Raw genomic sequence first — 25,523 nt, forward strand, 5'->3', positions numbered from 1 at the left:
CTCCCTTATAATCTTGAGCAGGTTGTTTTAACCTCTCTTGCATTTTACCCCATTTCATTTCACTGAAACAGATGTATTAGTCAGGGTTCTCCAGAGAACCAGAACCAATAGGAGATATATCCCTGAAATTTAAGGTCTTGTCTCATGAAGTTGTAGAGGCTGGCAAACCCAATATCTGCAGGGTCTCACTCTGTCTTGACTTCCTCCTGACTGGGGCTGGGAACAGTGGGCAGAGGGCCAGGTCCCAGCCCACATGAGCATAGACCAGTGAGAGAACCCAGCAGGCCAGAGCCAACGTTGCTGTTCAAGTCCACAGGCTATCTGCCACTGAATTCCCTCCTTCTCTGGGGAGGTCAGTCTTTTGTTCTATGTAGTTTTTCAGTGGATTGGATGAGGCCCACCCACATTATGGAGGGCAATCTGCTTTACTCCTATTTTAAATGTAAATCTCATTCAAAAACCCTCTCACAGAAACATCCAGAGTGGGAATTTCTTGGTGGTCCGGTGGTTAGGACTCCACACTTCCACTGGAGAGAGCACGGGTTCGATCCCTGGTCGGGGAACCAAGATCTTGCGTGCCACATGGTGCGGCCAAAAAATGAAAAAAAAGAAACATCCAGAGTAATGTTTGACCCAATATCCGGGCAATGTGGCCCAGCCAAGATGACACATAAAATTAACCACACAGGGCTTCCCTGGTGGCGCAGTGGTTGAGAGTCCGCCTGCCGATGCAGGGGACGCGGGTTCGTGCTCCGGTCCGGGAAGATCCCACATGCCGCGGAGCGGCTGGGCCCGTGAGCCATGGCCGCGCATCTGGAGCCTGTGCTCCGCAACGGGAGAGGCCACAACAGTGAGAGGCCCGCGTACCGCCAAAAAAAAAAAAATTAACCACACAGAGTAAGAATATCAATCTCATAAGGATGATGTAAGTGTTGAAACTGAGAATATCTGTAAAGCACTAAGTTGGCTGGCAAGGTAGGTCATGGTTGTTATCACGTGGGAGAAGATGACATTTGTCAAATGCCTAATAGGTTAAGCACTATGCTAGGCTCTTCCACGTTGATATTTAATTCCAATCCTCTTTGCCACAATTTGAGGCAAGTATTATTATCCTCATTTTACAGATGATGAATTTAAGGTGCAGAGAGATCACTCAGCTTGCCCAAGGACCCTCACCTGGTAAGTGTCAGAGCCAAAACTAGAACTCAGGTCTGTCTGATTTCAAGACCTGGGCTCTTTCCTACTGCCCCACATATGTCTAGAACCTGAAGCTGTCTGAGTCAGAAAAAGGCCCGGGTCACAGAGGCTGGAAATGGGGGCTGGAGGCCGAGAACAGGAAGGGGAGGGATCTCCCTGGAGGGTTAGTCTAGGCCTTCACACACCAGTATACATGCACCTCAGTCCCAGAAATTCCCTTGAAGCAGCCCTCACAGCAACTCTTGGCCCAGAATGCGGGTGTGTGGGAGGTTTTTCTGTGGGGTCCTGACCTGTGCAGAAGGGAATCCCACTTTTCAGTCCCTTCTGTTAGTGTCTCAGCCTAAAAGAAGGGGAAACATGTCCAACTTATTTGAGGTGAGTGGAATTCTCAGAGAAGGTCTCCTCAAAGACCATAAGTGCCATATGGCTCAGGTCTCATTGTCACACAGGGCCTCAAATGTAGGCTTCTGAAGTTATCTCCAAGTGTGGTTTCATTCAGTCACACTGTCACTCTCCCACAGAACAGAAAGAAGGGATTTACAGTACAAATGATTTAACTTTTACTGTGGAATTTTCAAATATATACAAAAGTAGAAAGAATCCTACAATGACTCTGATATGCCCATTATCATAGAACTTTACATGATAAAGTAGGGGCTGCAGTTCCCTGTGAAGGGAAACATTTCTAAAAATCCTGTGATGTCCTTGCGACTAGCATGATTATATTGTATCATCATTTTGTCTTAAAAAGTGTTAATTTGTCAAGTGTACACATTTCAAACATGTCTCAGTTTTTCTTCATTTTGAAGTGCATCTGGAACCTCAGTAGACAGAAGGAACCCGGACTTCTCTCCACTTTTCAGAGGATCTGTCTCCCAGGGGAGTGGTTGCTGAGAACTGTGGGCCCAGGTAGGAGAGTTGGAAGGAAGGAGGCCCACCCCGAGCCCCCAGGGATGCGGAGGCTGGGGTGGGAATAGCTGGCTCTTCAAGGCCCAGGGGAAGCAGGGGTGGGGGTGAGGGCAGCTCTAAAGCCTGCTTCCTGCCCCAGGGCAGGCAGTTCACACTTTGCCCTCCACCCCAGGTAATGCAGTACCTAATTCTAGGGCCAGCTAGGGGGCTTCTCTCTCTGCCAGGGCGGGAGCTCAACCAGATAGCATTTATAGTGCAGTCTCTGGTGGCCAGCTTGCTCTCAGCCCTGAGGGGGTCGGGAGGTGGGATTTGGGAGCATGATCTTGACCTTGACCCCGGAGGAACTTCCAGCCTGCTGGGAGGGAGGAAAAGGAATGTAGTTGAGGTGAAGCAATTAAGTGCCACCAACTGTGCACGCACAGGGGTTCTGCCTATTGTCTGCTTAGGAGGTGGCTCTGTGAGTAACCCTACTTCAAGGAGGCGTGTGCGCACGGCAGGCCAGTCCAGAGGTCCCTGAGGGCAGGGCCTCCAGCTTCCCATTCGTTCATGGTTCCCATAGCGCTCAGCGCTGGCTCAAGCTCACAATGAACTTCAACACTTGCTTTTGACTGAAACTTTCCCCTTTGTATCTGTCTCTGTGTCTCTCAGCATCTCTGTCTCTACCAATCTCTGGCTTCTCTTGTTTCCCAACATCCTTCCCGAGCCCCTGGGGAGCAGAGCTGGGGGGCCGGGCAGTGGGAACGGGACAGCGTCCTGTTCTCACCAAGGACAATAAGGTCCGGAAAGGGCTGGAGCCAAGGCCTGGCGTAGACTCCCCCTCCCTGTCTGCCCTGCCCCCCCCCCTTCTGGCATGCCCTAAATGCCAGGCATCCCCTCAAGTCAGTGCCAGCCCGAGAGGAGTCCAGCCTCTGCCCGGGCAGGGGAGCCCCCTCATCTCACCTTCCCACCACCGTCTTTTTAGGTGGCATCACCTTCTGCCCCAAGAAGCGCACCTCTGGGTCAGGAGCCCTCTCCCGCCAGCACCCCCCACTAGTATCCAAGGCTCCCTCCCGCTGTATTATTTACTCCTGTTTCCGGAGCAGGCAGCGGGCGCTGGCGGGTGTCAGGGCCACGTGTGAGGGAGCAGGAGGAAACACCTGGCTTCCCTCTGGCCTCCAGGGGCGGACCGCCCATCTCTCCCCTAGGCCTCCAGCCTCCGGGGTGGTGCAGAGACCCAGGCATCCCGGGGCCAAGAGGTTACACCTTTGCCCTTCTCACCTTCGGGTCTCCAGAAGCCATGATGGCTTCACGCCCCCTTACTTTTTTTTTTTTTTTTTTTGCGGTACGCTGGCCTCTCACTGCCGTGGCCTCTCCCGCCGCGGAGTACAGGCTCCGGATGCGCAGGCTCAGCGGCCATGGCTCACGGGCCCAGCCACTCCGGGGCATGTGGGATCCTCCCGGACCGGGGCACAAACCTGTGTCCCCTGCATAGGCAGGCGGACTCCCAAAGACTATGCCACCAGGGAACCCCCCCCCCTTAATTAATGATGGTGTTTGGTGTCTGGGATACCCTTCCCAGGGTTAATTGCTAGGTCAGGTGGAGGCAGCCGGCAGCTAGGCACCCCAGGGATAGGCTGGGTGGAGAGCTGAGGTTCAGCACCAACCTGCCTGGTAAAGGCACCCATTCCCTGAGCAGGGGGTCATTATTCCTGGCCACATACTGTCCCTGATGCCTACGTAGTGGGTGGCAGCAGGTGCCCAGATCCCTTGACATTGTCCTGGCACCTGCTCAGGCTCTCCCCTGTCCTCCCCTAACCTGGCCCCACACAAGCTCTTATCATGGAAGGCATGGTGCCCTGAGGTGGCCAGATCCCCCAGCTGTGTCTATGCTCACCTGGGCTGGGGCCTGGCCCTCTGCCCACTGCTCCCACTCCAGGTCAGGAGAAAGTCTAGGTTTGACAAAGCGAGACCTAGAACTAACCCAGCCTCCCCGGAGGTCCAGGACCCATTTTGGAGAACCTTTCCTCTCCCCAAGGGTCCCACATACGGTAACCCCCCAACCATCACCAGGTAAGTTGGAGCCTAGAGCTACCATTCCCCCTCAGGAAGGCTCTGGTCTCCACTGAACTCTCTTTGCCTCCATTCCCAGACTGGAAGAGCAAGAAGACTTGATTCAGGCTTCAGCCCTTCCGAATGGGCCAGTCTTTCGGGTCCTCCAAGAGCTGGTTTCCACCGGAGAGACTCAGCAAGAACCCTGAGACCCAGCAGCAACCCTCCCAGCCCTCAGGGCCAACAGGCAGGTGAGTGGTGCGAGTCTCCTGGAGGAAGATGTGAGCTCGTGGCGCCCTCTGCAGGCAATGTGGGTAAACTGCATAGCTCTCCCTCAGCCTAGGCATACAGAAGAAAGGGTCCGGGAGGGAGTCCGGCTACAAATGGGGGTTTCGGGGCGGGGGCCTCTAATTCTTGACCAGAACTCCTTTGACTCATTTCTTCATCTTCACTGGGTCTCATTCCCAAACTCAGCCACATCCCATGTACAGGATTTTCTGTTCTAGGAGGACAGGTTCTTTCATTCAACCAACCCACCAGTCCTCACTGCCCATTATCAGGCACTGTGGAGAATACAAAGCTGACCAAGGCACGGTAAGCACCCTAAAGCCCACACCACCCAGCAAGAGGGACGGTGCCTAGGTGCCCCAAAGGACATACACTCTGGACAGAGAGGCACTCCTCATGGCAGAGCATGGACAGAGCAGGACCTGAGAAGTCACATCCCTCACTTCCATTAAGGTTGGCTCCAAGGTTGGTGGCCTTGTTCCTATCGTTTTATGTATTCAACACTTTGCTAAAACTTAGGAAGTTTCTTAATTCCTTGGCTATGAGACAGAGGAGAAAAAATGAAGGCACAGACCAAAGAGGATAGGGACAGTGATCAACCTGGGAGTCCTTCTAAACACGGGCAGACATCCATGCTGAAGAACAGATGGGTCCAGGAGGGCAACATCAGTAGGGAATTCCCACCTGCAGACCTGGAGCAGAAGGGACAGGGGGCTCACTTGCTCAGGGTGGGGAGCTAGAGTAACGAAGCCCTCACAGGTTAAATGGAACTCCATGGGGAGGGGCAGGGGTGAGGGGCCTTTCCCTCCCTTACTCCTCTGTTCCAAGATCTATTCCAGTTCCGAGGGGCAGGCATTCCTGCACTGCAGTCTTTACCCCTTTTCCCAAAGGGCAAGACTGCCGCTCATTCACGCACTTTTCTTCCGTGAGACTCTCACACAAGTATATGCCACTCCAGTGCCTGGCAAAGTGCCTGGCACTGATGGCACTCAATAAATATTTGGTAAAAATGAACCTTGGAGGAAGGAAACCCCACCATCCTCAAGGTCTGAAAACAGCAAGTACCCATCTGCCCCAACATTCTGCACACCCATGCAGCGATGGGCAGGAGAGGCCCACAGCATATCACAGCTTACAGAGCTACAAAGAATCAACTTTATTAAACATTTAGGGTCAGTTTCTCTTTTTGCCCTTGCCCGTCACCTTGGCTGGTGTGAGGACTGGAGCTGTTGCCTGGTACAGAGTGGAAGAGATCTTGTTGATGTAGTACAGACCAACCATGGAGAAGATGAAGCTACAGGGTGAAGGAGAAAGGTCATGGTATCAGTGGGCATGCTGCCAGCCTGGTGCCTCCTAGAGCAGACAGATACCAGCATGAGGGAAAGAATCCAGGGTCAGGTTTAGGAAAATGGGGAAGGGGACAGAGGGAGAACAGAGTGGGAGGGACGTATGGGGAAGTCTGGAACCATCACAGGAGGATCGGGTGCCAAAGGACAGGATGCTACACCCCTTACTCAGCTGTCAGGCACTTACCAGGTGGTGACACAGACTCGGTGGATGAGGCCAGATGCAAAGAGAGCCAACAGGAGGCAGAGGAGAACTGGGGAAGCAAGAGGGGACAAGGAGGGTGGTCAGAATGGAAACACCAGGCATTCATATGTGGAGTCTAGAAGAAATCTGGGGCCCTCTGAATCCTGGGGGAACTGCTTGGAGGGGAAGGGCATGACAACAGCAGGAGGACCTCAGATGGCCTTATTGATGCCCAGGACACGGAGGTAGGAGATGCATGCTCATTACCAGCTCTGCCCCAAATATCACTTAACTTCTCTATCCTGGATTCCCTCCAATAAAAAGGAAAAGGAAAGGCGACAGCAGAATCTGAAGGGCAAGGCTTGCTCCCATTTGAGGAAGAGAGTCAAGGCCTTCGCAACAGAAGCCAGACAATGGGGATCAATTCATTAACCTGGCTGGCGAGTTATGGAAGTCGAGGGCCTCAGTTCCTGGACATAAGTTGGAGAGCAGAGTGTCTGGGTACACACACCCATGGGGACAGAAAAGGGTCTCAAGACATCTAGAGTAGGACTAGAGAGAAGGTGGGAGGGCAGATAGCAAGGGCAATCCCACCTGCCCAGCTGCGCGGAGGGCAGGGCAGCTGAAGAGGGCCTAATAGCTTGCCCCACTACAAAGGTTTCTTTCAGAAGCAAATGAAGACAATACACTTAGAAATAAAATCTAACAAAGAGAAGTTCTGAAGCTGCTGTACGAAAGGACCTCCGGAAGCCTAGGTGGAAAGAGCAAAACATAAGGGGGACAAAGAAACGAGGGCCACAGTGACAGGTCTTTGTTCTACCAGGTGAAGGCTTCACAAGAGGTGGCGTCTGCTGTCCATCTGGGGCACGTGGCATCCCTTAGGTGATCTGGCCTGGACGCCTAATTGGCTTTCTGAACGTAATTCTCCATAAATAACTGAATCATCAATTCTTGATTAGAACCGTTTCAAAAGGAAAACAATGACAGTGACTCTAATTTGGTCAGGATTCCTGCTGACACAGAAAGCTGGTGTATCTAACACTTAGGCTCTTCACAATCATCTCAAACAGAATTCACTAATATTGGGTCAATTTCACCTCGGAACCCCTCAACTGATTTGGCCCTTCTTCTTCTTTTTCTGGTGGAAACAAAGAACATCCCTTCTTGGATGTATTCATTACAGGCCCAAACCTGCCTGTTCCCCTCAAACCTTCCCTGGGAACTGGCCAGGAAGTAACCTGAGTTTCTTGCTTTCAGAGGCCCTCTCTTCTAGCTCCAGTTCCGCGAGCTAGATAAAGTGCTGCTTCCAAAACCATCATCTGTCTCCAGACAGTCTTAATACACATATTTTTTCCTCCTAAAAAACCTTTACTGATTAAGCACCTGGAAATTCAGTACCGTGTTGGGGGAGGTTACTGGAGAGAGTTCAAATACTCAACCCCCAATTTTCACTTACTCTCGGGGAAGATCTTTGCTTGGAATCCTTTGCCAAAGACAAGATTCTCCAGATTATTGAAGGCCTGGGTTGAGGGAGTTAAGGAGTAGGACGTGCAATGGGGGCAGAGATGTTTGGCTAATGGGAAGGGTACAAGCCTGAGTGGCCCACCACCCTTCCTACCCTCAAACACCGCTGCCCGCTCCCCCGCAAAACGGATACAGTGAGAGAGAAGACGAAAAGGCCGGAACCAAGCAGGCCGCCCTGGATGGTGAGCCACTCGGTGGAGGCCAGCTGGCGGCTGTACATCTGCATCCCGGCGAAGAGCAGCAGGGACAGGAGGGAGGAGAGCGCCAGCGAGGTGCCTGTACCCACCACTGGAGTGGAGAAGACACGCAGAGTCAGGCCCAGCCCTCCCTCCAGGAGCCGCAGGCAGATTCGGCAGGTCCGGGAACTCGAGGGCCCAACCACCTGCAAGCACTCCCGGGACTGCAGCCACCCTCCCCAACTCCCCACACCCCGTGGCAACCCCCAAGAATTCCTCAGTCCCGGACGCCCCGAACCCTCCGGCCCCGTGGGAAATGCCCGTCGTCTGGAACCCAGGACACGTCAGTTCTGCGGGGAGAGGACCGCGAAAGCTGACCCGCCCAAATCCGACCCCCTACTAGTCCGCCCGGTGGGGGACCCCGCTGGTCCTGTTACCCATCATGCCCTGCCCCCGGGTCCAATCCGCGCCTCTGTACAAGAGGACAGCCGAACCGGGCACGGTTGGCTGTGCGCATGCGTCAGCCCCCGACGTGGACTTGCTTCTCCCCCACGTCTTCCTCTTTCTCCCTCTCGGCGCCTGAATGCAGCGCCCTCTTCCTGAAGGGAGGAAATATTGCGTCCAAGAGCGTCCTTGGCCACCACCCTCGTCCCCCGCCCTTCCCCGCACCCAGAGCATCTGCTGCCTCTCAGTGCAAGCTGCACTTAACTCTTCAAGTCACTGTGCCCATGGACTATAGCCTCTAGCCCACTTCTGTCTTCTTTGTCAATTATGTCAGCTTTAGTGCCTGTTCCTCAAGACCACCTGCCCCATGATCATTGCCTTGATATCTCCCCTGGACTCTTGCCCAAACCAAAATCTAGTCCTTGCATGCTGGAGCCCATCTTTCTCTGAAACTATCCTTCTGCTTTATGTGAGTAAGATTAGAAGCCAATGAAGAATTCGAACATAAGAAATGGCTCCCCCTCAAATACGATTCCATGTTACCCAGCCAACCCCACCCCACCCACCCCCCCGACCCGACAGCCTTCTGAGAACCACGTGGGAAAAACTATTTCCCACCTCCTACCTCGACCAGCGCCGCTCGAGGCTGGTCCCTGGAGCATGCGCAGTGACATCTCACCCCACCCCTCCCCACATCCCCACCGGGCTCCTGCATTAAGCTCGGGGTTCGCAGCCGCAGCCGGGATCGGGCACACGGGGGCGGGCGGGCATGGTAGGGCCATGGCTGAGGGTGAGGATATGCAGGCCTTCACTTCCATCATGGATGCACTGGTCCGCATCAGTGTGAGTTAAGGTGGGGTCGAGGGGAAGGGGAGGGGGAGTATAGGGGTCCCGGGCAAGCCGGGACCTCGAACAGGTGGGGGTCCCGCAAGATGCTGGGATGTAGACAGGGGGCGGGTGATGGCAGGAAGGACTGGGAGGGTCGGGATGCAGGTATGAGAGGGTAATCCCGGGGGCAGCCGGGAGGTGAATGCCGTGAAGGCGTCCATCTGCTGGGGTGTGAGGAACATGTAGCTACCCGGACGCAGCGGGTGGCTTGGGGTAGCCTCCAGCCGTGCACCGGGGCTGGGGCTGCAGGGCAACGAGGCTATGCTATGAGGAGGGGGCGTGAGTGAGCTTGGATATATTCCAAGAAAACTGAGGACAGGTGGGGGGGCGAGGAAAGGGCCCCCCCACGGTGCAGTTCCCAATTTGAGCCCCTCCGCAAGACCCCACCCCACTGCACCCCCACTCAGGGCTGCCTCTGAGCCTTCGGTTGTCATGGCAACCCGGGCCCGGCTCTCCCAGGGGCGGTGCCAGCTTTGCTCCCCCCAACCACTTCCTTCCCCCTCCCTCCGTGTCCCTCCCTCCTTTGTGTCAGCTGCGCCCCTGACCGGGATGGCTGCGAAGAGAGGGACCAAGGTGAGGTGTGGGGGTGGGGCATAGCTTGAGGACCCCCGCCACCAAAAAAGGGAGGGGTACTTCCGGTGGGGAGGGGGCAAGTAGGCGGGGCGCTCCTTTCCCCCTTGCTTGGGGAGGGGGTTGCGGCAGGCCGGGTTACGCCGGGGAAGGGAGCTGGAGGGCCGGATGGTGGGGGGCAAAAGGGAATGGGTTAGGAGGAGCCGGATGGGTTAGTGATGGGGAATGGAGCCGAGGGCGGCTGCAGGCTGGAGCCGCGGCAGGAGGACAGACTGGGTGAGCAGGAGGATGGAGAGAGCCTGGCTTTAGGGAGGAGTCACGCGGGGGAGGGGGGGCAGGGGAGTGCCAGAGAAGCGGGCGGGGGTCCGCACCGAGCTGCTGAATGGGCTGTATCCTTGAGAGATGTGCCTGGGGCCGGCGGCCCGGATATGGGCGGATAGGGGCAAACGCCAGGTGAGAGGGGCTGCAGGTCCGGCTGGGACTGGGACAGTGAAGGAGGTGGGGCTTGAGGCTGGGGTGACCTGAGCTCCAACCATCCCTCCTCCTCAGGTCTGTAGCTCTGCAGGAGTGAAACAGAAGCAAGAGACAGGGAGCTGAGAAGGCCTGTGAACCAGGCCAAAGCTTGTGCTGGGGAAAATCCATAGCTTGTCTGGTCCCTTGTACTTGTCTTGTCCATTCCTGAGACCCTTTAGGTCTTTAAGGGGCAGTTGAGGGACTGTTGAGATATGCCCAGGTGTCCAAGCTCTGATCCAACCTCCTGGTCCCTCCACAGACGAGCATGAAGAACATGGAGAAGGAACTGCTGTGCCCAGTGTGTCAAGAGATGTACAAGCAGCCACTGGTGCTGCCCTGTACCCACAATGTATGCCAGGCCTGTGCCCGGGAGGTGCTGGGCCAGCAGGGCTACGTAGGCCATGGTGGGGACCCCAGCTCTGAGCCCACCTCTCCTGCCTCCACCCCTTCTACCCGAAGTCCCCGCCTCTCCCGCAGAACTCTCCCCAAGCCAGACCGCTTGGACCGACTGCTTAAGTCAGGTGGGGCTGGCACCTGTGGGGTGGGGGGTGGGGATGCTGGGATGTCCATCAGGAAGATGGAAGGGGTCCATCACTGGCCAAGGGCATTTGTCTGTTTTTCAGGGGGTGGAGATACTGCCCATCCAGGCTCTAACGAGAGCTGCGCTCTGGCACAATAGAAATTAATTTTTTAATTGAAAAGACTTCCCCCACTCTGAGCCAGCTATAATTTTCACCTCCCTACTTCCCGGCCCATCCACAGGCTTTGGGACATACCCCGGGCGGAAGCGAGGTGCTCTGCACCCTCAGGTGATCATGTTTCCGTGCCCAGCCTGCCAGGGCGATGTGGAGCTGGGGGAGCGGGGCTTGGCAGGGCTGTTCCGGAACCTGACCCTGGAGCGTGTGGTGGAGCGGTACCGCCAGAGTGTGAGTGTGGGTGGCGCCATCCTGTGCCAGCTGTGCAAGCCCCCGCCACTAGAGGCCACCAAGGGCTGCACTGAGTGCCGCGCCACCTTCTGCAACGAATGCTTCAAGCTCTTCCACCCCTGGGGCACCCAGAAGGCCCAACATGAGCCCACCCTGCCCACCCTCTCCTTCCGCCCCAAGGTGAGCCAGCCCTTGCGGGGCCTGGGAAGGGAGGGGCATGGTGGTGCTTGGTGGGAGGGCGTGCCCAGCACTGTGGGCTTCCAAAAGGAGACGGCCAGGGAGTTGCCATTGCCGAGCTCCTTTTTCTGTAACAAAAGGGCACTGGACAAATCTTTGAACGTCTTTGAGCCTCCATCTCATCTGCTGAATGAGGATTATAATATCTGCCCTGCAATATCTGTGCTTGCAGGGTTGTTGAAAGGATCACTGAGATAATGTTTGTGAAGGTTACTTATACACTAAAACGGTCTGTTATGCATTCATTCATTGAACAAATATTTACCAGGCACCTGTGTGCCTGGTGCTATTCTAGGCGTTGGGGCTACAGCAGTAAACAAGATGGCCAAGGCTAATTATTAAGCACAAGGCTAAGATTACCATCATTCTTGTTATTACCACACATTTCCGTGAGGTAAATGAAGGGAGAAGCAAGGCTAATGCCTGGAGCTTGCAGGAAAGGCTCTCCTTGATGCCAGGGTGTACCACCAGGTGGCACCATGGAGCACCACCAGCTGAACTCCTCTCCACCCACATTGGGCCAGCAGAGGGAGGGCACCAAACTGCTCTGTGGTAGGTCAGCACCCTTACACACACCACTGGCTGACTGTCTCATTGCTCTTTCTGCCCCTAGGGCCTGATGTGCCCAGATCACAAAGAAGAGGTGACCCACTACTGCAAGACCTGCCAACGACTGGTATGCCAACTTTGCCGTGTGCGACGCACCCACAGCGGCCACAAGATCACACCTGTGCTCAGTGCCTACCAGGCCCTCAAGGTGAGGACCCCGCCTCACTCTGCCCCAGTGCTGACCCACACTCACACCCTCTCACACCTCCTCTGAACTGCTGGCTTCTTTGGAGCCGGGTGTGATGCCCACCTCTTTCTTCCCCCTCAGGACAAGCTGACAAAGAGCCTGACATACATCCTGGGAAACCAGGACACAGTACAGACCCAGATCTGTGAGCTGGAGGAGACCGTGAGGCACACTGAGGTGAGGGAGGGCGTGGAGGTGGGCCCTGGGCCCTGCCTGGGGGTGGGAGCAGGAAGGGGGTGTGGATGCGCACAGCCCGATCACCTGGTTGCAAGCTCAGGAAGCCCATGTAGGGTCCGTGGATATGTCGAGGTTCTGGTTAAACCAGGTCATCAGGAACAACAGTGCCCCAGGCCAGGTGGTACCCAAGGCTACAGTGGAGACAGGGTGTCTATCACCCAGGAGAGGGAGAGCAAGCCCCAGGGATGGAGCTCAGATGCCCTCAGGCTCAGCTGCCTGCTGAGGATGCTGCACAGCCCTGGACCAGGGAGGGTGAGGCGATGGCTCTGATACCTTTTGCCAGATTGTTTGAATCAGCTGATATGGGGATGGGCGATAAGGATGGCACAGATGCTGGAAGATGTTAGTACAGTACAGATGGACGTTCGCGTAGTCATGGCCTCTTATCTGAGGGAGTCCTTAAGGGATCAGGATTGATTATGGTGTGGGCATCCCGCAAGGTTAGCACAAATGGTCAGGCGTTGAGCCCATCTGGGTGTACAGGAGCCTTTGGAGCCATGAACCTGGCCCTATTAGAATGGGTAGGTAGGATTTCCCCAGATCCTTTGTGATCCTAGCCATGGCATGGTGCCCCAGGAGTCTAGTGCAGGTGCTGCCTTCAAGAAGAAGATAGTAAGTGTTGCTCTCTGGGCAGGTGAGTGGTCAGCAGGCCAAGGAGGAGGTGTCCCAGCTGGTGCGGGGGCTGGGGGCTGTGCTGGAGGAGAGGCGGGCATCGCTGCTTCAGGCCATTGAGGAGTGCCAGCAGGAGCGGCTGGCCCGTCTCAGCGCCCAGATCCAGGAGCACCGGAGCCTGCTGGATGGCTCAGGTCTGGTGGGCTACGCTCAGGAGGTGCTTAAGGAAACAGACCAGCCTTGCTTTGTGCAAGCAGCTAAACAGCTGCACAACAGGTACTCAGGGGCACGGCCTCCTGCGGGGTAGGGGCAGTCGTGGGTGTAGTCCATGCATAAGGCAATGTCGAGAGCACTGCCTGATGGAGAGCTGGGTCCTGAGGATTTTCACCAGGCCACACTGATAGCAGTTTGCCCGAATGGACAGGGAAGAAGGCCCCAGCAGATACCAAGGCTCTAGGGGCAGGCGAGGCAGAATCAAGGGGAGAGGTGGCTGCCCAGATGGCAGTGCCTGACCCTGGCCTGCCCCCGTCCCAGGATTGCCCGAGCTACGGAGGCCCTCCAGATGTTCCGGCCAGCTGCCAGCTCCTCCTTCCGCCATTGCCAGCTGGACGTGGGGCGTGAGATGAAGCTGCTGACAGAGCTTAACTTCCTGCGAGGTGAGGAGATGGCCAGGCCCCGTGCCCAGTTAGAGCCTTCCTCCCTTCCTCCCCAGCAGCGGGCCCGGGGGGCAACGCCCGCTGGGGAACTCCCCAGCCTCCTGCCTGGCCTGGCCAGCCGCCCTGCCCACCTAGCCCACCCCACCTAAGCACACCGTCCCACCGCGCTCAGCGCCGCTTCTCCCTCTCTTTGTTTGTAGGCTGTGGCCACCGCGGACTCTGCTCCGGAGCACCCCAGGCAAGTCAGCGGCCCTGCCCCAGGGGTCCTGCCCCCCACCAGGCCCCCTGCCCTGCCCTGCCACTCCCACACAGCCCGGCTACCCACTCATGGCTTCCTTCTCTTTCCTGCCCTGACCAGACCCCATCCCCGCCTTCCTCTCCCCTGACCAGTGCCCTCTGTCTCTCTTACGCCTTCCTTTCTTAATCCTTGCCTTTCTGACCTTTTGTCCTTGTGACCTTTGCCCTCTAGACTTTCCTTCTCTTCCCCCCGACCTTGTCCCCTGCCATCAAGCTTTTGCTTGCCCTCTGTTGTCCCCTATTTTCTGTCTTGCTGACTCTTGCCTCTATCTCCCTCCCACTCGGTTCCCTCCTTCCTGTTCAGTGCCCTCTTGCCTGGGCTTCAGTGGCCGTTGCCTGCCTTTCCCCGGGGCTCCTCTTTATTCATAGAATTAAAAGGGTCGTAGAAAGAAGGGACACCATGTGATCTCATACCCTCAATTGACAGAGGAGGAAACTGAGGCCCAGAAAGGGGACGTGACTGGCATAAGGCCAGAGCAAAGGAGTGGCAGGCCGGGACTGGCCTCAGGCCTCCTGTCTCTCCTTCTCCCGTGGGCTCTGCCCTGCCCATCCCTGCCCAGGGCCCAGACAGGTGTCTCCTCCAGATCCCTCTCACTCACACTCACCCCCCCGGCTCCCGCTGCTTTCCCTTTTCCTGCTCGCCCTCCATGCCAGGCCCGCGGCCAGGCCCTGACTGACCCCCCTGTCTCTTCCAACAGTGCCCGAGGCTCCGGTCATTGACACCCAGCGCACCTTTGCCTACGACCAGATCTTCCTGTGCTGGCGGCTGCCCCCCCACTCACCACCTGCCTGGCACTACACCATTGAGTTCCGGCGCACGGATGTGCCGGCCCAGCCGGGCCCCACCCGCTGGCAGCGGCGGGAAGAGGTGAGGGGCACCAGCGCCCTGCTTGAGAACCCTGACACAGGCTCTGTGTACGTGCTGCGTGTCCGTGGCTGCAACAAGGCCGGCTACGGCGAGTACAGTGAAGATGTGCACCTGCACACGCCCCCAGCGCCCGGTGAGTGGGCACAGGGTACACTTGGGACCCAGGCACTGACAGCTGGTGCTGGGTGGGCCCCGGGGAGATGGCATAACCCAGTGCATCACTCTCACTAGCTCTGAAGCGAGACTGCCTGAGTTCAAATCCCAGCTCTGCCTCTCTTTACGCAAGTTATTCACCCTCCCTGAACTTCAAGTTCCTCTTCCGTAGGGATAGTAACAATACTTATCTCATAAGGTTGTTGTGAGAATTAAGTGAGATGATAACGTGTAAGGGCTTAGCTGAGTTTTTGGCTCATGGTAAGGGCTCAATAAATGTTGGTAATGTGACTCTCCAGAAAATAGTGGGGACTCCGGGGTGTAGGCATAATAGAGAAACATCGCCACCCAAGTAGGGGGCAGAAGAGTTAGGGGTTAAGTGTAAGAGCCAGGTAAGAGCACCAGAGCGCGGGCTGGAAAGTGCAGGTGGATGGTGGTGGGATGTCACCAGGTGGAATGGACAGCAGTGGGGACCCTCCATGGCGCAGCCATGGGAAAGGGGTGGGAGGCAGCATAGCGAGTCAGCTGGGTCTGGGAGACTGATTTCTGTGCCCACTGATCATCACTAAAACTCTTCCTGTGGTCCCATGCCCACTTGGGATGGGATGCCCCTTCTTTTTTCCTATGCTCCCCATTCCAGTTCTCCAGGCCCTGTTCCCCAGAGCCCCCTGCCCATCCCTTGGCAACTCGTTCCATGTTCTGAAATCTCCCAGTGTCTCGTGCTAACACCTCAAGGTCCCCCCAGTGCCAGTGTTTGTCCCTGAAGTCCTTCCTTCTGTCTCAACCCTCCCCAACTCCAGTCCTGCACTTCTTCCTCGACGGCCGCTGGGGCACAAGCCGAGAGCGGCTGGCCATCAGCAAGGACCAGCGAGCGGTGCGGAGTGTTCCAGGGCTGCCCCTGCTGCTGGCTGCTGAGCGGCTACTGACGGGCTGCCACCTGAGCGTGGATGTGGTCCTGGGCGATGTGGCTGTGACCCAGGGCCGCAGCTACTGGGCCTGCGCCGTAGACCCAGCCTCCTACTTGGTGAAGGTGGGCGTCGGGCTGGAGAGCAAGCTTCAGGAAAGCTTCCAGGGTGCCCCCGATGTGATCAGCCCCAGGTCAGGCCTCTCTGGAAGGGATGGGGGTTTGGGGACCTGGGTGGGGGAGCTGGGGACGGGCCGGGGGTGTGCAAGGGGAGGACACACTTGCTGGGATGGAGCTGGGTGGAGATTAGGAGGAAGTAATAAGAGCCAGGCTGTGGGGGTGGCTGTGGTCTGGAGAAATGTGGGCTCAGTGAAAGAGCTTTGTGGACTGATATTCAGAGTGGCTGGGGAAAGGGACAATAGTAAAGGGAGCCATCTCCACTTCCCTCCACCTGTCACTCAGGCTAAAACACCATCTCTCCAAGTCTCCGTGTCCTTTCTCCCTAACACCCCATTTCCAACATCCTTTCTCCACAAAGCCTTTTCCCTCCAGTACCTCCTTCACCCACATCTTTTCTCAACATCCTAAAATTCTTCCCTTCAACTTTCCATCTCCGTATCGTCTCATCCACAACATCCTGTTTAACACCCACCCACACATACTTTTCTCCCTGACCCCTTCCTCCCCAGCACTCTATCCCCCAGTACCCCATTTCTTTAAAATGCCTTCTTTTCGACACCAATTCCCTCTTAACCCTATGGTCCCCAAAACCCTGCATTCCTCTAACATCCTTCATCTAAGGCACTGATCCGCCCTCATCTCTCTCCCAACATCCACCTTCCCAGCTTCCTTTCTCTGCTCTCCCCCTCTCCCCAGTACCTTAGTCACTAACCCTTCATCCTTCCAAGATTCTCTAACCCTCAAAATGCTCTCTCAGCATGATATCCCAGCACCATTTCCTCACCACCTTCCTGTGTTGGAAGCTCTGCATTTCTTCAATGTGCTTTAGCAATACCCTGTCTTTCTTCTCCTCCCCCCACCTCTCTGGCCAATGTGCTTTCCTTTCAACACCCCTTTCCTACCAAACCAAACCCCCAGCCCTATATTCTAACCCCTGTCTCTTCAACATGTTTTCTTCTCAATGCCCAGAATCAATCCTTTTTTTTCTATTTATTTTTTCATTTTTTTCATTTTTGGCTGCGTTGGGTCTTCACTGCTGCGTGGGCTTTCTCTAGTTGCGTCGAGCTGGGGGCTACTCTTCGTTGCGGTGCGCGGGCCTTCTCACTGCGGTGGCTTCTGTTGTTGCGGAGCACGGGATCTAGGCGGCGCGGGCTTCAGTAGTTGTGGCGCACGGGCTTAGTTGCTCCGCGGCATGTGGGATCCTCCCGGACCAGGGCTCAAACCCGTGTCCCCTGCATTGGCAGGCAGATCCTTAACCACTGTGCCACCAAGGAAGCACCCCAGATGAATCCTTTGAACCACTTGCTCCCCAACATTCCATCCTTCCAACATCTCAGCCCTCTGGTACCCCCTCCCCCACACACTTACTCCACCCCCCAACGTCCTCCTACCCAACGCCCACCCCTGCAGGTACGACCCGGACAGTGGGCATGACAGCGGTGCCGAGGATGCCACAGTGGAGGCGTCGCCACCCTTCGCTTTCCTAACCATTGGCATGGGCAAGATCCTGCTGGGGGCTGGGGCCAGCTCAAATGCAGGGCTGACAGGGAGGGATGGCCCGGCGGCCAGCTGCACAGTGCCCCTGCCGCCCCGCCTGGGCATCTGCCTGGACTACGAGCGGGGTCGGGTTTCCTTCCTGGATGCTGTGTCCTTCCGAGGGCTCCTGGAGTGCCCCCTGGACTGCTCGGGACCTGTGTGCCCTGCCTTTTGTTTTATTGGGGGTGGTGCAGTACAGCTACAGGAGCCCGTGGGCACTAAGCCCGAGAGGAAGGTCACCATTGGGGGCTTTGCCAAGCTGGACTGACCCTTCCGGGCCTCTCCTGGGCCCTGGCCTTCCAAGCCTCCTGAAACTGGGTTATTCCTCCCGAAGCTTCTCCCTCAAACTCTTCCTGCCATGTGGTCCTGTCCCTTCCCCTATGTCTGTGTCTTCCCAGGGCCTTCTCTTGACCAAGGGACTCTTCTCTGCTCGCCTCTCTGGATGTCCCCCATTCTCTCCACTGCCTGTTAATCCAGGCTCCCACTCCCATGTCTGCCCCGTGACCTGCCCTTGGCATCTTACCCGAGTCATGGAGACAGCCCCTTCCCCATCCCTGCCCTGTGCTCCTCCCCAGGCTGATTGGGAGGGAAGGCACCTGGAACACTGGGCATGCTCCCCAGCTCTGCCCTCTGCCCTGCCAAGCTCCCTGACTCATCCATGCTGAACTACAGCTTTGGGGCGTGCAGGCTTTTTGGCTGGACACTGCCCAGGCACTCCCTGGTGAGGGGAAAGGGACCCTATCATCCTGCTTTATTTATTTGGGTCCCTGTACCCCCAGCCGCATGCCTCTTAACTCCCTCTTGCATGCTTTACCTGTCCTGCACCCACGCCAACGTGCCAAGTCTCCCTTGGGGAGCCAGCTGAGGTTGAGTGTCCCCATTGGGTTGGGCCTGGCAAGGCCTCTGGTGCCCGCTGTTGCCTCCCCCTGCGGTGAGCACTGCTAGGCCTATGTCAAGCAACAGCTGTTATTTTCATGGTTTATAAACAATAAACTGTGATGCCAGGCCTTCCTGTGATGTCTTTGCCTTCCCTGAGCCCATTCCTCTTAGTTTCTGTGTTGGACGTGGCAGGCGGGGCGGGGCGTGGCGGGGGGGAATCGAGGGTTCCCTGCTATAACTCAGAGCAGGGGTGCACGGTGGATCTGGCGCATGAGGGAAGGAGGTCCCCAAGCCCGTCGCTTCCCCGCCTTCTGCCACACCTGTACCCAGCCCAGGCCCGAGCCAATCGTGGCCGCCAGGGGGCGCCTCGCTCCGGGGGCTGTTTGCGTCAGCCCCGTGACGGGGCGTCCGGGCGGCGGCGCCAGGCTCTGTGGGAATGCGATTGAGGGGGCGGGCCCCGTGCCTGGGCCCAAAGGGATCAGGGAACCAGAACGACTTCCCCATTCCCGGGGTGCTGGGTAGCCAACCCCAGAGCCAGAGACGGGCGGGGCGGCCAGGGAGGGGCCCGGGTCCGGTGCCAGTCCCCGGATATTACATGGAGCTTTATCGTGGCCCTGTTGACTCTGCAGCTGTTATCGCCGCCCGAGGACTTACTTCACACCCGGACAGCTAAGAATAGAGCCGCCTGGGGGCACCGCGCCCAGGGGAGAGGAAGGCGCGGGAGTGAAAACCGGGCCCGAGGAAAAGGGAGAGCCAGGGGCGGGCGTGCGGGCGGAGCCGGGTCACGCTGGCCGATGGAGCCGCTGAGTTTCGTTTCCTCCTTCCTCTTGCGCCGCCAGCCATGCAGGAGAGGTGACAGGTGACTCGAGTTCTTCCACCAAGCACTCCTGCGCCCCGCTGTCACCTACTTCTCAAGTGAACCCCGCTCCCTCTGGCCTTCTTTCCTCCCTCTCCTTTCCCAAGGTCTCTTCCAGACCCCCTCACAGACATTTTGACAGCCCCTCTATCAACAGGTCACGGAAGACAGATCAAAAGTTGGCGTGGCGGTTGGGCTTCCCTGGTGGTGCAGTGGTTAAGAGTCCGCCTGCCGATGCAGGGGACACGGGTTCGTGCCCCGGTCCGGGAAGATCCCAAATGCCGCGGAGCGGCTGGACCCGTGAGCCATGGCCGCTGAGCCTGCGCGTCCAGAGCCTGTGCTTCACAACGGGAGAGGCCACAACAGTGAGAGGCCCAAGTACCGCAAAAAAAAAAAAAAAAAAAGTTGGCGGTCAGCGCAGAGGAGGCCCGAGTTTTATTCAGCCATGTTCAGGTTCCCACTCCCATCTCTGAGCTGTCTGGGCCAGTCCTCCTGGGAGCCACTGCCTCAGGCTTGTCCCCAGGGGCTCGGATGGGCTTCGCCAGGGCTAAGATAGGTGAGGGAGACTGTGGGCAGCCCGCCTGAACGCCCAGCTCACCAGCCCAGAACAGAGTTGGGGGCAAGGCGGGGGCTGCAGCAGTGAAGAAACCCAGGGAGGCAGTTGGCGCTGGCTGGATGCTCAGCAGGCAACGTGCCCCTACAAGTTGGCGGAAGTGGCTGCCAGGTTCGCATAAGAGAGAGTGCTGCCACCGTTGCCTGCAGAAACCTAGGTAGGGGGAGAAGGGATCCAGGGTGAGGGGCAGAAGCTTTCCTGGGAGAAGCTTCCTCCCCAAGGCCCCTGGATGGCACCCCGTGGCTGGGGTGAATGGTCCAGGCGCCTGACTAGCTCTCAAAGGGTTAATTTGGAGAGAGCACCTGCAGGTCACCACCGGCAGCCAGGTGACTGTAAACAGGGCCACTCCTCCTCGAGCTCCCCTTCCCTCCCTCCCCTTGGCTCTCATCAGCTCCCCCTGCTTTCCCCTCCTGCCCCCTTTTCCCTCCATTCTCTGCTCCTCCAGCCCAAGGAGGTGTGTGTGTGTCTGTAAAACTGGAAGAAGGAAGTCCCCAGGGGGAGGAAAAATGGGGTCAAGAAAAGGAAACTCCTCTCCCCTCCCCCACTTGGAGTGGCTTTCCAGCCCCAGGTGGCCAAGTAATTATTTACTAGGTCCTGGAGAGAAAGGAAGAAAGAGGGAGGAGGGGTCTGTGCTTCTCCGGAGATTCCCAAGAACCTCCCCCTCACCCGGCACCCAGGCTCACCTGGCTTGGTGAGACTTCTTCCCCAATTCAGAGACCCCTCCTCCCCACTAGCCTGTCTCAATCTACCCTCCATTCTTAGGAGACAAGCTGGGGCACAGGTGCTCCTTCCATGAAGGGCTCCCCTGGGCGCAGTGCCCCACTCATTTCGCCTCTGGGCATCCCAGTGAACAGCCCTGGCACCAGTTCAGCGGAGCAGTGAATGCTCTTCTGGGAGTGCTGGTAGTGGGGCCACCCCCTACTGAGGTCCCCCTTCTTCCATGGGCTCTTCCCAAGGCCTTTCCCCCAGAACTCACCTGACCTCCACAACCCCAGCCTTGTCAGGCCCTCACTGCCTACTGTCACTCTCACCTCTTCTAAGTTCTTTGGGCTTCCCAGCACTCTTTCAGAATCCCTGCCAGCCAAAGCCTCTGCCTCCCTCCGCCATCCTCACCTCCTCAAAGGGGCTCCGTTTGGTACTGCCAGGGGGCACATAGCGCCCATGGGTGTGGTAGGTGGGGTACTCGCTCATAGGATGGTAGGCATCTTGGATTGGAAAGAGGTCCAGCTGCCCATCGTTCTTTTGTCTGCACTGACACACAACCTGGGGAGATAGGAGGTAATGGGGGGCATGGGGGTTCCTTCTAGGAGAGGAACTGTGGTCAGGGCTGGGGACTGAGCACTTACCAGGGCAATGAGATAAATGATGGCCAGGGCAACCAGAACACAGACCAGTACCAGAAGGGCAATGCCCCAGCCAGGCACCCCAGACCCAGACTGGGCAGAGGAAGGAAATGATGCATCACACACTAAAAGGAAAAGCAAAGGTCAGAGCAGTCTCTCAAAGGAGGTGACCCTCCCCTTATGAGTGCCAAGAGGAAAAGCAGGAATCTAGATGCTGGAGAGAGAGAGGGTCCCGGGCAGTGTGGTGCTGGCTGGCAGCTGGGGAGGTGATCTCACCACTAACTCCACTGATGGTCAGGTTACATTTGACTGCTGCTGCTGCAAGCTGACCAAACTGTCTCTCCACGTCGTGGGCAGTGGTCCCCTCTCGGAAGACCAAGGTTAATTTTACCACCACAGATCCTGGCCTGGTCAGAGAGAAACAGGCAACTCAACTGTGGGTCCCAGCTTCTGGGTCAGCACACCCCCCACCCCCCACAACCACAAGCGCACCAGCCCCTCCCCACAGTCAAGACAACATCCACCCATCCCACATAGAGTCCACACCCAGAACTGTACCTGAACTCGATATCTGAGAGGCCCAGAAAATCCTCTTGTTTATAAGTCTGCACAAACTGGGGTGAGAGGAAAAGGACTAAGTTTTGATGCAAGGTCTTCAAAGAGTTCTGAAGGCTGCTTCGGGGGAGCACAGTGGAGGAAAGGCAGCTACTCACCAATACAGAAATGATTCTCTGCAGCTTCTGGTAGTAGCTGGTGCTGGGATTTTCCAGGGAAGAGTTAAACTGGAGGTTCGTAATGCGAAAAGACAGGAAGAACAGGGAGACCCTAACAGGCAACTGCTGAGAAGTCTTATTACTGGAGGAGGTGGGAGGTACTATGCTCTGGTTAGTGCTGCTGGCGGTTGTCCTGGTAATGTGGCTGGCAGAAACGGTGGGAGTATAAGAGCTGGGAACTGAGGATGGAGTGCCCTTGCTGGCTTGGGTCATGGTAATCTTGGAAGAGGTGCCCTCATGTGCTGTAATGACAACTGAACTTGAGGCAGGGCTGGTGGTCAGAGGTGAGGCGCCACTGGTGGCCCGGGGTGAGGTACCACTGGGGATCGGAGGGGCAGTTGAGCCTGAGGCAGGGCTGGTGGGGGCAGTCGAGCCTGAGGCAGGGCTGGTGGTCGGAGGTGAGGCGCCACTGGTGGCCCGGGGTGAGGTACCACTGGGGATCGGAGGGGCAGCAGAGGTTGAGGCAGGGCTGGTGGGGGCAGCCGAGCCTGAGGCAGGGCTGGTGGTCGGAGGTGAGTCGCCACTGGTGGCCCGGGGTGAGGTACCACTGGGGATCGGAGGGGCAGCAGAGGTTGAGGCAGGGCTGGTGGGGGCAGCAGTTGAGCCTGAGGCAGAGCTTTGGTCACTCGAAGCCCATGGACTTGTGCTTTTGGTCGTATCAGAGACTGTAAGAAAGATTGTTAGTGTAGGGTTGGTGGCAGCTGTCAGAAGTTGAGGTTACAGAGTTGGGTTGGGGGACAAATCAGCACAAGGAGAAAATACATTCTCTGGCATCTGAAGACGTAATGCCAGGAGGATTTGGGGAGTGGCCCCTAGGTCGGCCCTCCTCCTCCCTGCTGGCAGCCTCCCTCCTTCTTCCCATACCTGTCTGCTCCTGGCTTGTCGGGTTTCTCCACTCCTAAGATTTACCTCTCCTGACTCCACCCCCACCCCCTCCAGCCTTCTTCTCAGGACGTTCGCCTGCCCCTGGCACCCACTCTCCTGGGGGGCTGTCTCTTCTCAGCCTGTCCTTGGCCTCACTCCTTTATTCTTTATTCCGGCACAGACTGGGCCACCCCTGTCTGCAACTTCTGCCTCTTGGATGCCATCTCCCAGGAAGCAAAACCCACAGAAAGGCTGGGAAGACCCCCTCCCCACCTTGCGCCCCTCACCTGTAAGGAATAGCAGCAGCAGGAAGAAGAAAGGGGCCTGGATGTCCGGTGTCATGGTGGTGGCCAAGTGGTGGGGAGGGGGCAGAACAGACTCAGGCAGGCAGTGCGCGTGTGGTGGAGCAGGCACAGGCGCCTGCTGCTTTATACCGGTCCCCCCCCCATGCCCGCCCTAGGCTCAGCCAGAGCAGGTGACAGGTGACAAAGCTCCGCCTCCTCCCCCTTTCCCTACCTCCTACCTCTTCCTCTTCCTCTTCCTCCCCAACCATTCCTGGCCCCTCAAATAGGGTAAGTGGGCTCCAATCACTCAACCCTCTGACAACCTGTTTGTTTTCCAACTGGCCTCCCCCTTTCACCAACCACTCCCTGGCTCCAGAAGGCGGTGGAGGGAGTCTGGAACCTGACCTGGGTCCCCATGGTCCTATTTTAGCCTCAGGACAACAGACAAGGTGAGAAAAGTAACAGAGAAAGTGGGCTAGGTCAAAGTCCTGCACGGCAAGGCCGGGAAGCTCATCCTCAGGTCCCCCGCACCATTGCCCCATTCTCCCTGGGTCCCTTGGAGTCCCACTCTGGGGGCTGAGAAGGAAGGGGAAGGCTCCATAATCTGTAAACTAGGTGCTAGTTTTGGACCCCCTCCCCCCCCACTACTTCCCGGAATAGCCCCACTCTTCTAACCGCTTCCTGTCCGTTCCACACACGGTTCTACCCTGAAACCCACAGTCCCGGCCCCTGCCGGCCTTTCCAGCAGCCTGAGTTCCTTCTTTGACTTTCTCCCGAGAAGGGGGCGGGGGAAGAAATTTCCACTTAAAGAAATATGAAATCTGGGTTCGGCCGAACCCTAGGGTCTTTGCTTTCCCAGTCCTCCACCTTGTAGCGGCGGTTTGCTGGCTGGGCTCTCCTGCCCTCTAGCGGTCACCGGGAGCCTCACCGGGCCTGCCCGAGCGGGCTGAGGGGCTGCCTCGTCCGGGGAGAGGAGGTTGGGTGGCGCTGACTAAGTGGGGGCAGAGAGAGGCTGGGGAGGGCAGGCCCGGGCCGGAAGAAGCAGTGGCTTGCACAAGAAGGGGAGGAACACGCTGTACCATCGACGGAGGGGCTGGGAGCTTTAGCAGGGGACTCAGGCGCGTGGGGGCGGTGTCTGGAGGAAATGGCGCTAAGTGGGTGGGATCCAGAGTTAACACGGAAGGGGCACCGAGGTATTTGGCGAGGGCAGCGGAATGTGGGAGGGAGAATGGGACAGATTAGTTACGTATTTATGAGGCAGAGAATAGGTGGGGCGACAGAATGGTATTTAGGGGCACGGAACTATCCTTTGCGGAGCATAGTGGTATTTGGGGCCGGTGGGCACAAGGTGATGGGGGTGGTGCAAAACCGTTTGTGAGCGCGCATGATTTGGGAAGACCAAGTGATATTCTGAAGGGCAGAAACATGTGGGACCAAGGAGTACTTGGGGCCACAACGGCGCACATGGAGCTTATCGAGTCCCATCCGGAGGTCCTGGGTTGCGGTCTAGACCGACAGAAGCAATTACGTCCCCATTAGGAAACAATTCTTAGCCCCAAAGAAAACAGATTGAGAAATTAATTTTAAGAACACTTCGGTGCGGCGGGATTGCAGGGAAGCCGGGAAAGAGGAGAGGGACCACAGATCCCAGACGCGCGCGACTCCGCCGGCTTGGCGCGGCACTGTGCGGCAGCCAGACCCGGGGGCGGGCTCGGGGCCGGAGGGCGTTTACGTCATCGCGCCCGAGCGCGGGCCGGAGGCGGGGAAGCACCCCTACCCGCCGGCTAGAGAAAGGGCGAGTATCTAGGTGGGCGGCCCCAAAACTTCAACCCCTGGCGTTGCCAAGCAATAGCCATTCAGTTCGGTTGCTGGGACACGCGTCACCATGGCGACGGCTCCGCGCCGCGCAGCCTGAGTATTTAAAGAGCAAGCGCGCGCAACGCCCCGGCGTCTGAAAGCGGCCTTCCGGGATATCGCGGTCTCCCCTTCTCCCCTTCTCCCCCCACCCTTACCACCCCCTTCACCCTCTTCCGGGCGCCAAGTCTCTCTGGCCTCCAAGGTGAACCTAACTCCCCAGCGCGTCCCGGGTTCTCGGGCTGGTCCGGCTTCAGGCGGTGGAGAGCGGGATTCCGGGCCCCGGGCGGGCGGGAGGGACGGGACGCGGTGCAGTGTTGTTCTTTCCCCCGCCAATATTGCACTCGTCCCGGCCTCCGGCCCCCTCGGCCCCCCGGCCTCCCCCTCACCCCGAGCGGGGCAGCCCCAGCCCTCCTGGCTCTCGAACCCGGCTGCTCTTAGACTGGAGTGTCGCCGCTGCCACCGTGAGTAAGTGGGGCTGGGAGGACTTTAGCCATCCTCCGACCACCACCCCATCCTTCACCTAACCTCCGTCCTTCACCTAACCCCCGTCCAGCACCTTCCTCACCGTGCCCCAAACTCAGACAA

General features: G+C 57.5%; 3 protein-coding genes across 3 annotated transcripts; 1 reads left to right on the forward strand and 2 right to left on the reverse strand.

The window, feature by feature from the left end:
- Positions 1–5,554: 5,554 nt before the first annotated feature.
- Positions 5,555–8,184, reverse strand: KRTCAP2 (keratinocyte associated protein 2). Its single transcript, XM_027095198.1, is given in 6 exon segments — positions 5,555–5,716; positions 5,956–6,022; positions 7,409–7,472; positions 7,610–7,764; positions 8,090–8,133; positions 8,135–8,184. Coding segments are annotated over 6 exon segments (486 nt in total). The 5' UTR covers positions 8,170–8,184; the 3' UTR covers positions 5,555–5,595.
- A 523-nt stretch (positions 8,185–8,707) lies between these two features.
- TRIM46 (tripartite motif containing 46) lies at positions 8,708–18,476 on the forward strand. The gene is made up of 10 exons (XM_027095305.1): positions 8,708–8,939; positions 10,327–10,588; positions 10,830–11,173; positions 11,844–11,987; positions 12,108–12,203; positions 12,898–13,151; positions 13,410–13,531; positions 14,527–14,829; positions 15,650–15,947; positions 17,344–18,476. Exons 1-10 carry the CDS (start codon positions 8,757–8,759, stop codon positions 17,735–17,737), a joined length of 2,400 nt encoding a protein of 799 aa, XP_026951106.1. The 5' UTR covers positions 8,708–8,756; the 3' UTR covers positions 17,738–18,476.
- Positions 18,477–19,621: 1,145 nt separating this feature from the next.
- On the reverse strand, positions 19,622–25,258 carry MUC1 (mucin 1, cell surface associated). Its single transcript, XM_027095370.1, has 7 exons — positions 23,085–25,258; positions 21,874–22,598; positions 21,719–21,774; positions 21,437–21,567; positions 21,164–21,285; positions 20,931–21,080; positions 19,622–19,970 (listed from the first exon to the last, which is right to left on the reverse strand). The coding sequence occupies exons 1-7, from the start codon at positions 23,137–23,139 to the stop codon at positions 19,902–19,904; spliced, it is 1,308 nt and encodes a 435-aa protein (XP_026951171.1). The 5' UTR covers positions 23,140–25,258; the 3' UTR covers positions 19,622–19,901.
- Between the last annotated feature and the right edge of the window lie 265 nt (positions 25,259–25,523).

This window comes from Aethalodelphis obliquidens, unplaced genomic scaffold, assembly GCF_003676395.1.
Source record: "Aethalodelphis obliquidens isolate GAN/ISIS:26980383/991018 unplaced genomic scaffold, ASM367639v1 scaffold90, whole genome shotgun sequence".
Taxonomy (NCBI): domain Eukaryota; kingdom Metazoa; phylum Chordata; class Mammalia; order Artiodactyla; family Delphinidae; genus Aethalodelphis; species Aethalodelphis obliquidens.